The sequence below is a fragment of the Schistocerca piceifrons genome, chromosome 1 (assembly GCF_021461385.2).
Source record: "Schistocerca piceifrons isolate TAMUIC-IGC-003096 chromosome 1, iqSchPice1.1, whole genome shotgun sequence".
Taxonomy (NCBI): Eukaryota; Metazoa; Arthropoda; class Insecta; order Orthoptera; family Acrididae; genus Schistocerca; species Schistocerca piceifrons.
Genome location: NC_060138.1, coordinates 328,846,624 through 328,859,647, shown reverse-complemented (window position 1 = coordinate 328,859,647; position 13,024 = coordinate 328,846,624). Strand labels below are relative to the sequence as shown.

The window sequence follows — 13,024 nt, the reverse complement described above, 5'->3', positions numbered from 1 at the left end:
CATTTTGATGAGCTGTACAAACACAAAGTGAAAGTGTTACTGCTGAACAACTGCAATGCACCACTGTGGCTGGAGCCCACAAAATTTGGAAAAGCCAACTTTTGGTAAATTTTGTCTGCAATATTCTTAATAGGCTTCTTTCAAGTTACAAAGCAGCAGACATTTCTGCATATGAACTTCTGGGCCAGGTGGTGTCCTTATGGCAACAAAATCCTTTTTCCCAGGGCAGATTTGGCTGACTTCATCACTGTCTTAGAATTTTGCTACACTTTCCTTAATATCTTCTTGCAGAGTCTTTCCTCACTTTGGATCTTGTTTTGCTAATGCCTTTCTCTTCCTTCAGCTTTCTGTCAGCTTTAACCATTCACTCACACATGTAGAATTCTTCCATTTTTTAAATACTTTAACTGCTAGGGGCCAAAGTTAAAATCTGAATTTACTCACCAGCTTTGGACAACTCCACCATTGCTTTAATTCATTGATAAGCACTTTTTACAAAGAGAAGTTGTGGCATTTTTGATCTGGTTGCAGTTCTATGACATCTGCTTTAAGTCACATAACCCCCCCCCCCCCCCTCCCCCTCAATTTCAGCAGTTTTTGTAGCCACAACCATTTGAACTTGCCTTATCTTTCATTTTGCGTATCCACTAGTATCCACGTTTGAAATGCGCTGAAATTTTAGTGGCGACACACCAATTGCTGCCAAGCTAGAGTTCATGCTGTCTGAAGCAACTGTAGCATCATCATCATCAGACTCTGATGATGGCAATGGGTTGGCCTTTTTTTGCATTGATGTCAACTCTACAAGCAGGGCAAAGTTTCTGTCCAGACTTAACATCAACTGTTGTAAGTCATTTCAAAAAGCGGGCTGTTGCCACATCAATAGGACACAGACCTTTGTTGAACACATGATTCTTCTTTTGAAATGGATTGAAGCACAATTTCTGCATATATTGAAACCTGGCCGACAGTTCTGCTTCATGATGTAAACGTAGTTTGGCGTCAAAATCAAGCTGAAATTCGACTTGTCAAATCAGCAAGTTCCGATCCTCCTCAGAGACGTCACTAATTGATTTCAGAAGGTGTTTGTCCTTGGTGAACTCAGTTAAATGACACACAGACTTGTTGATTTGTCCAATAGTGCACTTCTCTAGGTCCATATTTCCATTGTTTGAAGCCGTAGGTTGTAACTTCAGCAATGCTTCAGCAGTGGATTGAAGGAATCAACCAAGCTGCAAGGTAAACATTCACAGGTAATAACCACAAATGATACAATGATTGTCAATTTGCATACAAACATGAGTGATACCCAAATCAAATTACATCTTATATAGTGTGAATGTATAAAATGAGAATGCTGGAGAAAATTCCATAACATTACAGAAAATTCAAGAAGTTTCTATTGCCTTGCTATAACACTGTTGTACCTTCATACAAGTTTCTGGAATCCATGCTTTGTGTTATAAAACAATCATACCTGCATATAAAATATCCAGGAATTTCTGGAACCCCTACCCTGTTATAAAATAGTCATACCTGCATATCTAATTTCCAGAAGCTTCTGGAACCCATTATGAAACAGTTGTACCTGCACATCAGAGGAACAAAAGTATCATGCTGTAAATAATTTGTACTGACAAATCACATCACAGGTGCCTTGATATTCTCCAACATAACAGCTACCAACACGGTAATACATGCAGTAAGCGTAGCATCTTAGATTTCTTTTGAAGTATTTTAAATGCCTTATACAGAAAATTACCATTCTACTTTTTCAAACGTGCTCTTTTTAGTGGTGTCAATAAAAGGAAGATCAGAGTTGATAGCAATATAGAAAACTGATCCTGAAAAGTGCTAGACATCTGCAATTTTCAGTTTGACACTTGAGACAAGTGTCAAAATCAGAACTATGTATTCACAAATGCTAATACTGGTGTAGTATAGTTAGCATGTGGTTGCTGGTCAACAACCCAAAAATCAAGGTTCCAGCTGCCTTTACCGTATAGTAAAGGATGGTTAAAGTAGGGCTTGACACTCTTGCGATAAATTTTACAAGGCACTTTCAGACCAAGTAGCATAATGGATAGACATTTCTAAGGAATTTGAATGCCTTAGCTGCATTCAGCAACAAAAGTTTTACAAGGATACAGAAATTCAGAGTGATAGGTATCACAGAAGATGCACAAAATTATAACAAAGTCAACCAAATTCTTTACACCATACACTTTGTGACTTGGTATGGGTCCACTAAGGCGACTTTAGCTCTGGAACCATTACAACAACTGAGCCAAAATTTTGCATATTGACTTAACACATACATATTTATACAAAAAAATGTTTTGTACAGAATCTGAGATGATCAAGAGGAAACCATTTTTCATTCTACGGCACTTGACATGGAATGACATTTGTTTTGGGTACAAGCAGCTGCACAGAAAGGTTTTTGCAAAAGATTTGATTGCAAAAGAGAAAATTGAAGACAAAGGTACTAGGTAAACGAAGAGCATTCGTCTCTATGTACTTGACTTGCTTATCATTAAACAAATGGAAACTATTGAAATGGATGACACAATTTCAGAGACTTTACTGGTGTCAAACAGATATGATTTTATGTACAGAGACTGAAGCAATTGTGTCATTTCATTTGTTTAAGTACCTGTACCTGGATTTCAGGCTAGCTCGCCATTTATATTCAATGCTGAGGTGTTATTCCAGAACATGGAGTGTCTCAGCAATTCTGTTTGTGTGTAAGGGGGAATTTAAAAAAGTAGACTGAGGCGGCAGTTAAAATTTGGACTGAGGAGAGTGGCATACCAGGGTATTCTGTACAGTTCTGAGAACTGCTGTGCCAGGGTGACTTGTGGCTGAAGCACCTGGCTAGTAAGCAGAACACCCTGGTTCAATTCCCAGACTTGGTACACATTTTCACTCACTGCTTCAGTCTACACACATACAGCCTATTCAAGTAAATTTTGTGACGTCATCAGATATGTTGCAAATATATCATGAGAGACTTGGTCATCAGTACAAAGAATGTATGAAAAGTGTGTTTAAGCAAATGAACATCAATGTGGATGGCTGCAAAGAATATTTTTTGATTGACATGTTCCTAGCAAAAATGTATTGATTATCGTTCAAGCACTGAATAAATTGAACTATTCAAAGATGACTTTAGCAAATTTTTGTAGAATTTTCTTTTTGAAACAGAAGAGAAGTTAGCACTGTTCTGTAATAATTATTGAATGCAGCCAAATATATAGTCTTATAATCAAACAGTTGTGATGCTGTGGTGAGAGAAACTTCAACAACAAGAAAGTTTCAGAATACTGATAACCAGAGACACACAGCATTTTACTACTACACCCTACACACTGCAGCAACATGGCGTTGAACCCAAGCAAATCAGCAAACTGTGGGCAAAAGCATGTCATGCTGCCACAAACCCTTTGAACCATTATGGGAAGCCTTCTGTTGAGAATAAATCATCTTATGATTGTGGTATGAACAGCCAATAGGCAACTGGAATCACCTTATAGTCTTTGAAACAGAATGTTATGTGCACTTTAATAAGAAATTTCATTCAAAGTTGACACCCAGGCTTTGTCTGGACGTTTGGTTGAATATATGTGATGTGTCTTTAGAATCTTCCAGCTCAGATGAAGGTTGTCCTGAGGTAAAAGACAAAGCTTTTCACAAGCTGCACATCAGTGTTACTGAATTTAAAATTCAGTGGAATATTTATAACACAAATTTTAGTAAAAATTAACAAGATTCCACTTTTTAAGGCCACAAATTATCCCGAGTCTCTTTTTTGTATTCTGAAGACGTTTATACTCTGAGTAGCATTTCCGATAAAATGATTCTATGTGAAGCAATGAATGGAACTGAACAGGAAGTCAGTACCACTGTCTCTTTACTTCTTGTAGCCTTTAATTTCCTCAGAGCATAGCAGACTATTTAGAGTCTAACACATCATTACACGTATCTACCATTTCACTTCAAGGCCTGCTGAACTTATATAACTACAAATTTTGTGGCACTAGTTTTTCTACAGTTTTCTCTTTTGATCCAACCCGAAAGTGTTGACATAGATTTTTCTGCTGCTCACTGCAAACTTTTGAAGCTGTATTCAGAGGGTAATAAACCATCATCAACAAAAATACAATACAGCAGTTGCCTACAATGTTACTGTGGTGAGGGAAAAAAAAAAAAAAAAAAAAAAAAAAAGACGTCACCGATACAAATCAGAAAGAGTAATGGATCCAGAATCGTACCCTGGGGAACTCCGTGTTTTATTCGTAACAACTGAAAATAAATTATTGTTTGCGATCCCATTCCGAAATTTTCTGAATACATTTTTGAGCGTATTTGTGTGTATGAACAAGCTGGCTCCTCACTATGCAAGGAATCTCAGAGGAAACAATGTTTTCATTCTATTATCGAATACTGATTTTCATTCTGTTATCGGATACCGATATTGTTTTCGAAATATTACTGGCTAGAAACCTGAAGTTCCGTTTGTAATTTATCGCACGCCGATGCTGTGGCAACTTTCTCCGCTGCTGATTGGCTAACATTCCGTGCAGGTCAAACCGGTCTCCCGTACTGAGTCATGAGCGCCTTGCCCTTTCGCCTAGCTATGAGCTCTGCCAAGGGGCGTTGCGGCTAGCAGTTCGAATTAATGTTCGCTTTAGCTTGCGTGCAGATGCTCAGCTTTCAGGATGGGGGATAAGAGTACAGTACAAAAGCAGTACGGTAACTGTTTATGCGACTGCTCTACCGTAAGGCATCAGTCATGCTGAAATCGACGTGAAATCAGTAACTGATTAACTGCTAACTATCTGAGAAAATGCGAGGTTGTTCTACATCGATCTTTCGTCTTCCTTAATGTTTCCAAGCAAGTCGCCAGTATCTTATACTGCTCCGATATTAAACCTAAAATTTATAAGCGTTCCAAGTGCGGTAGGCATTTCACCGAGGCAAAAAATTTTTCGATGAAAACTACCGCACTACTTGATGAGGGCTCTCCGAGATAATACCGCACCCCTGTATCAACAGCGACAACTCAAAAACGCACTAGTTGAGAAAACTCCAATTAATGTAACAAAACGACTACCGAAACAGTATAAGCTCAAGTAAGTATCGATGCCATTTGGCAATAAGTAAAATTTTTCTTGCACATTAAAGCATTTCACGCGTATTTTTCAGTGACAAACTAAAGATGACGCTTTCGATTTTGTCACTTTTCTTGCTGGGATGCGATATGTGACACGCATAATTTATGTTTCAGAAGAGTCGTGTCGTGAACAGTATAGAAATAACAAAATCATCATCTTCGTCCACACTGTCTTCCACTTCCAGGTAGCGCTCTCTTTTTGTAGGATTCAACCACAATTGGCTCCATTTACACGTCAACAATTTAATGTGAGCTGTCAGCTAATAGAAAGCAAACAAATTCCGACGGAGTGTAATTAGCCATATTGATGAAGCAAAATTATCTATTATCACGAGGATTGGCTTGGACATCATGTGATGAAAACAGATGGTTGTAAGCTATTACAGAGCCGTCATTGGCTGAACTGTCGCATACTAAGGTATTTACAATCAGCATGCGCTATTTTATGAATTGCCATAGACGAAAACAGAAAAAAGCGGCTAAACCATGAGGCTTTCCAATCAGTAGGTGCAATGCTACGAACTGAAATGATAGCTACCCAGCAGAGAACTGTAGCATACGATGATACATCTAAACCTAAACACCACCTCCTGGTACACTAATTAGCCCATTTACGTAGGCCCTAACATGCAAAATATTTTACAGTAATTTCCTAATCACTGTTACAAGGAATTGTAAATAGGAATAGTATAAGTTCGTCCGTACTTAGTAAATGACCGTGCTAATGTCAACAGTTGCATTGTGTTTTGCATACAAGTTTATGAAAAATTACATTAGTATTAACATAAAAATGGCTATTTAAGTTTAGAGCGTGCACTTCAACAGACATCACAAACACAATTTCATACGACAAGGTGAATAAATTCTGAAAATTTTCAAGACGAATTTTCTGTTGCACGGACAGAACTGTCATTCCCAGTACCATTTAAAGCTGACCACGTGCATGGCCTACAAACTAGGCAGCATGACCTCAAACTGTCAGATACAGTATTGACTGCTCCACTTCCGGCGAAGGTTTTTGTGCTGCTGCTGTTTTAGAGCTCAGTGTTCGACCTCAAACAAATTTTCAGTTTGGATCTAACAGCATTTAATATTTTCTTGATGTCATGAGGCAACACGACGTTTTTACTGCTTATGGATAGTGGTAACGACAGATTCTGTTCTAAATTAGAAGTGGTCGAACCAATCACAAAGCTGGATTGTCATGTATGAATTTGGAGTGAATGACGATTCTTAGACCAAATCAGATTTAAGATTATTTCGTTACTTCTGACATTGAACAAAACGTAAAAGAAAAATTACGCGAGCATTGAACACTTGACTCTGGCATTTATAGAATAATAGCCACGCATTTGATTACAAAAGTACTAATTATCGATGAATCTTCACTTTGAACTTCAGAGTTCAATTCATACATGCCACTAGATTATTTCAAAAATGTAGATAAATAAGGAACAAAAACGTCAAACTACTAGAATACAGCAACGGTACTCACATATCAAGCCTGGTACAACAAATCCAAGAGGCGAGTATTTCACAGCAGGACTTCACTATGTGATACGGCCCACAGCACATCCACATGCACAGCTTCTCACAGCTGTTGGCCATCACGTAATGCTGCAGCTAGATCACTTGTGGCCTGGCAAACAGGTTCATTTTCGAAAAGCCATTGTGACGAGTATTAGAAGACTACTTCCTTGCCCAGGAAACAAGGAACATTCTTTGCAGCTATAGGTGTTCCCTGAATAAACAGAGAAAACAAAACTGTTATTCTGTGTTCTTGGTAGTGCTCATCTGGAAACTGCAAATGCGTATTTCGTTTAGAGGTTAAAAGCCTTCGATTGTAATAGTAAAGAAAACAAAGTGTATAGGTAGGAATAACCAAGTTTTGGCATCCCGCCCGCGAATTAAGACTGACGCGCAATAATTTTACGGCTGATTTCGCCAGAACCCGCTTTCGGCCATCGTGGCCCCGAAAAAGATATATGGCACTACTGAGGAGTTAACCGGGACCATTTGTAAATTAAAAGAAACGTAGTTTGTCGTAAACGGACAGCACAGATAGGTTGTCGGTAGTAAACAGACAATCCTGTTTGCTCCAAGAAAAATCTGACGACCATGCACGGTTCAATGTTACTTACAGTACCCTGCTGCACAATTCATTTTAAAAATCTTTTCCAGAGATGGATCAGAGTAGAACTTAGGTTTCATTCGTTTACGATGTTCTGCAGCTAAGGTAATGTGTACCAGCGGTATCATGCGCCAGGCATGAACAGCACCATTACTGCATTTCATAGAACTGGCACTTTGATGCCAGCACGTACCATAACGTATACGGCTTTTATCCTCCATTAATATGTTTCTTTGCAACAGTGGTTAGTAAAGTTTCTTGGTGATAGATCACGGTAAGTGATATTTGGGAGAGATGAAATGATAATTGAACAGTCGAAAATAATTATGACAAAAATAAACATTTAGTGGCATCCTTTTGGATTGAATTGATGTCAAGTTTCCATTTATTTTTTCTTCATCTCTGAAGGTTAGCTGCCTATGCAGAGGCCGATACGCATGCCAATACCATCACATCATCAACGGGATTCACGTCCTCGTCGTCCTTTATCTACCTCCACACCAAAATCTTATCCTTGTTGTGAAACACATTGATTTTACTCTCAGCTGTCAAAAAACTCTTGACTCACAACAGTACTTTTACGCAATGTCTCTTTGGAGGATAGTAAGCTTTTAACGTAATAAATGCGTGGACACTTGCGTGGTGCCTTGTAACTGCATTCTGTACGTTTGAGTACTACTCCGACAACTCTAGATGACAAATCTGAGCTCTGTTATTCCGCTAAATGTGGCGTAATTACAGACCAAGCCGTACTTGCTACTTTTTAATGGAGATTTAATATTCTGATCCGTGAAATTTAATTTTGCTTGCTGTGAGCCGGACAACATTTCCTAGTGACAACAGAGATTTTCAGTACGTCGTTAATCCAATCGTCGTCTTCGAGCGCTATTGCTTTTCTGGAACAGACTGAACATTAGTAGATGAAACTGATCAAACGCAGTGTTCTATCCAGTGTCACTGGTGCATTTCTTACATCAAAAGGTTGTGCAGAGCAGTGATTTCCGTTTTGGATATCTCCAGCATGCTGGGTTTGAAAAAGGTCTGCAACTTTTGTGTTCTTACAATAACTGTGGGGGAAACGCTTTAAGTTTGCTTAGGAAGTTTTTTTATTTATTTATGGCTAGTTTCGGTCGGCTTGCCCATTAACAAATCATCCTGAAGAACAAAATATAGTGGATGTTAGGGTACATAGCACTGAAGGTTTAACAAAATTCCAAATTATTCTAAGGCGGATAACATACTGTGTATATAAGCGGTACTTAACAACTGGGCGTACAAGTTACTGGCCAAAAAACGCACAAACTTTGCAAAATACAGTGTAGCGTCCACACATGAACATCACTGTATGTCGAAACGTAAAATGATGTTAAGTGGTAACTACAGCAACCACGAAAGCGAGGCTAGTGGCGACACGTGTGAAAGTATTGGAGCTTTTTTTTTTAATAAAAATACAGTTTACACAAATCATTTGTAAAATACAATCTTAACAAGTTCTGAACCATCTACATTAATAAAACGTTATAAAATACATCAGGTACTATGACGCCACACACGGCATATTGAGACTACTACAAAGGGAAACAAGGGAAGGACGTATGGCAGATCAACTACAACACATTACAACAAAATGTAACGTGGTATAAGGCGTCTATATAGCGCGGACGTGGTGACTCGTTTTGTACAAAATGGCGTGGTTGTAGTTATGTTCTTCCTGTACATCAAATATAAACATAACAAACCATCCTAAATACAGACACTAAAGTATAAATTGACAAGTAAGGTAAAACAAGGGTTATATGAGACATTGTACAATGTGGTCTGTACGTTTGTATACTGTACAAGGGTTACCACAACCCTTCCTTTAACATTTTATGTTTTAATGTCTGTGTTTAGGTTGATTTACTATTCCGTTTATATTTGATGTGCAGGAGCAAAATGCTACCACGATACCACCACGTCTTCTTGCATAATGTGGGTCATTACACCCGCATGTACAGAGACATATTAAGGTTACAAAAGTCATGGGATACCTCCCAATGTCGAGTCTGACCTTTTGCCCGATGTAGTGCAGCAACTCTACGTGGCACGGACTCGACATCTTACTGACGTCCCCTGCAGAAATACTGTGCCACGTTGCCTCTACAGCCGTCCATGATCTACATCTACATCTACGTCCATACTCCGCAAGCCACCTGACAGTGTGTGGCGGAGGGTACCTTCAGTACCTCTATCGGTTCTCCCTTCTATTCCAGTCTCGTATTGTTCGTGGAAAGAAGGACTGTCGGTATGCCTCTGTGTGGGCTCTAATCTCTCTGGTTTTATCCTCATGGTCTCTTCGCGAGATATACGTAGGAGGGAGCAATATACTGCTTGACTCTTCGGTGAAGGTATGTTCTCGAAACTTCAATAAAAGCCCGTACCGAGCTACTGAGCGTCTCTCCTGCAGAGTCTTCCACTGGAGTTTATCTATCATCTCCGTAACGCTTTCGCGATTACTAAATGATCCTGTAACGAAGCGCGCTGCTCTCCGTTGGATCTTCTCTATCTCTTCTATCAACCCTATCTGGTACGGATCCCACACTGCTGAGCAGTATTCAAGCAGTGGGCGAACAAGCGTACTGTAACCTACTTCCTTTGTTTTCGGATTGCATTTCCTTAGGATTCTTCCAATGAATCTCAGTCTGGCATCTGCTTTACCGACGATCAACATTATATGATCATTCCATTTTAAATCACTCCTAATGCGTACTCCCAGATAATTTATGGTATTAACTGCTTCCAGTTGCTGACCTGCTATTTTGTAGCTAAATGATAAAGGATCTATCTTTCTGTATATTCGCAGCACATTACACTTGTCTACATTGAGATTCAATTGCCATTCCCTGCACCATGCGTCAATTCGCTGCAGATCCTCCTGCATTTCAATACAATTTTCCATTGTTACAACCTCTCGGTACACCACAGCATCATCTGCAAAAAGCCTCAGTGAACTTCCGATGTCATCCACCAGGTCATTTATGTATATTGTGAATAGCAACGGTCCTATGACACTCCCCTGCGGCACACCTGAAATCACTCTTACTTCGGAAGACTTCTCTCCATTGAGAATAACATGCTGCGTCCTGTTATCTAGGAACTCCTCAATCCAATCACACAATTGGTCTGATAGTCCATATGCTCTTACTTTGTTCATTAAACGACTGTGGGGAACTGTATCGAACGCCTTGCGGAAGTCAAGAAACACGGCATCTACCTGTGAACCCGTGTCTATGGCCCTCTGAGTCTCGTGGACGAATAGCGCGAGCTGGGTTTCACATGACCGTCTTTTTCGAAACCCATGCTGATTCCTACAGAGTAGATTTCTAGTCTCCAGAAAAGTCATTATACTCGAACACAATACGTGTTCCAAAATTCTGCAACTGATCGACGTTAGAGATATAGGTCTATAGTTCTGCACATCTGTTCGACGTCCCTTCTTGAAAACGGGGATGACCTGTGCCCTTTTCCAATCCTTTGGAACGCTACGCTCTTCTAGAGACCTACGGTACACCGCTGCAAGAAGGGGGGCAAGTTCCTTCGCGTACTCTGTGTAAAATTGAACTGGTATCCCATCAGGTCCAGAGGCCTTTCCTCTTTTGAGGAATTTTAATTGTTTCTCTATCCCTCTGTCGTCTATTTCGATATCTACCATTTTGTCATCTGTGCGACAATCTAGAGAAGGAACTACAGTGCAATCTTCCTCTGTGAAACAACTTTGGAAAAAGACATTTAGTATTTCGGCCTTTAGTCTGTCATCCTCTGTTTCAGTACCATTTTGGTCACAGAGTGTCTGGACATTTTGTTTTGATCCACTTACCGCTTTGACATAAGACCAAAATTTCTTAGGATTTTCTGCCAAGTCAGTACATAGAACTTTACTTTCGAATTCATTGAACGCCTCTCGCATAGCCCTCCTCACACTACATTTCGCTTCGCGTAATTTTTGTTTGTCTGCAAGGCTTTGGCTATGTTTATGTTTGCTGTGAAGTTCCCTTTGCTTCCGCAGCAGTTTTCTAACTCGGTTGTTGTACCACGGTGGCTCATTCCCATCTCTTACGATCTTGCTTGGCACATACTCATCTAACGCATAATGTACGACGGTTTTGAACTTCGTCCACTGATCCTCAACACTATCTGTACTTGAGACAAAACTTTTGTGTTGAGCCAACAGGTACTCTGAAATCTGCTTTTTGTCACTTTTTCTAAACAGAAAAATCTTCCTACCCTTTTTAATATTCCTATTTACGGCTGAAATCATCGATGCCGTAACCGCTTTATGATCGCTGATTCCCTGTTCTGCGTTAACTTTTTCAAATAGTTCGGGTCTGTTTGTCACCAGAAGGTCTAATATGTTATCCCCACGAGTCGGTTCTCTGTTTAACTGCTCAAGGTAGTTTTCAGATAAAGCACTTAAAAAAATTTCACAGGATTCTTTGTCCCTGCCACCCGTTATGAACGTTTGAATCTCCCAGTCTATATCTGGCAAATTAAAATCTCCACCCAGAACTGTAACATGGTGGGGAAATCTACTCGAAATATTTTCCAAATTATCCTTCAGGTGCTCAGCCACAACAGCTGTTGAGCCAGGGGCCCTATAGAGACATCCAATTACCATGTCTGAGCCTGCTTTAACCGTGACCTTCACCCAAATCATTTCACATTTCGGATCTCCGTCAATTTCCTTCGATACTATTGCACTTCTTATCGCTATAAACACGCCTCCCCCTTCACTGTTCAGCCTGTCTCTACGGTATACATTCCAATCTGAGTTTAGGATTTCATTACTGTTTACGTCTGGTTTCAGCCAACTTTCTGTCCCTAGTACTATATGGGCATTGTGACCGTTTATTAATGAGAGCAGTTCTGGGACCTTTCTATAGACGCTCCTGCAGTTTACTATTAGCACATTAATATTGTTATTCCCTGTTGCATTTTGCCTACTCCTACCTTGCCGCGTCTCAGGAGGCGTCTTGTCGGGCCTAGGGAGGGGATTCTCTAACCTAAAAAACCCCCATGTGCACTCCACACGTACTCCGCTACCCTTGTAGCCGCTTCCGGCGTGTAGTGCACGCCTGACCTATTCAGGGGGACCCTACATTTCTCCACCCGATAGCGGAGGTCGATAAATTTGCACCCCAGATCTCCGCAGAATCGTCTGAGTCTCTGGTTTAAGCCTTCCACTCGGCTCCAAACCAGAGGACCGCGATCGGTTCTGGGAACGATACTGCAAATTGTTAGCTCTGATTCCACCCCGCGAGCGAGGCTTTCCGCCTTCACCAATTCCGCCAACCGCCTGTACGAACTGAGGATGACCTCTGAACCCAGACGGCAGGAGTCATTGGTGCCGACATGAGCAACAATTTGCAGTCGGGTGCACCCAGTGCTCTCTATCGCCGCCGGTAGGGCCTCCTCCACATCTCGGATGAGACCCCCCGGCAAGCAGACAGAGTGAACACTGGCCTTCTTCCCCGACCTTCCCGCTATTTCCCTAAGAGGCTCCATCACCCGCCTAACGTTGGAGCTCCCAATAACTAATAAACCCCTCCCCCCCTGTGCCTGCTCGGACCTTGCTGAAGGAGCAGCCACATGTCCACTCACAGGCAGAGCGGGCGATGCCACACGGCCAGCCTCCACATTGACCCTCCGCCTCGTGCGCCGCGAACGCCGCTGAACCCGCC

The 13,024-nt window shown here is 40.8% G+C and overlaps 1 protein-coding gene across 2 annotated transcripts in view; it reads right to left on the bottom strand.

The window, feature by feature from the left end:
• LOC124793277 overlaps nucleotides 1-13,024 on the bottom strand; it is a 90,655-nt gene that overhangs the window by 45,366 nt on the left and 32,265 nt on the right. The window contains exon 2 of one of the 2 annotated variants that reach the window (XM_047258007.1): nucleotides 6,672-6,917. In XM_047258007.1, coding sequence (XP_047113963.1) covers nucleotides 6,672-6,784 — 113 coding nt within the window. In that variant the 5' untranslated portion in view covers nucleotides 6,785-6,917. Of the gene's footprint in view, nucleotides 1-4,506; nucleotides 4,597-6,671; nucleotides 6,918-13,024 lie in introns of those variants that run through there. The other variant, XM_047258008.1, reaches the window with a different exon arrangement.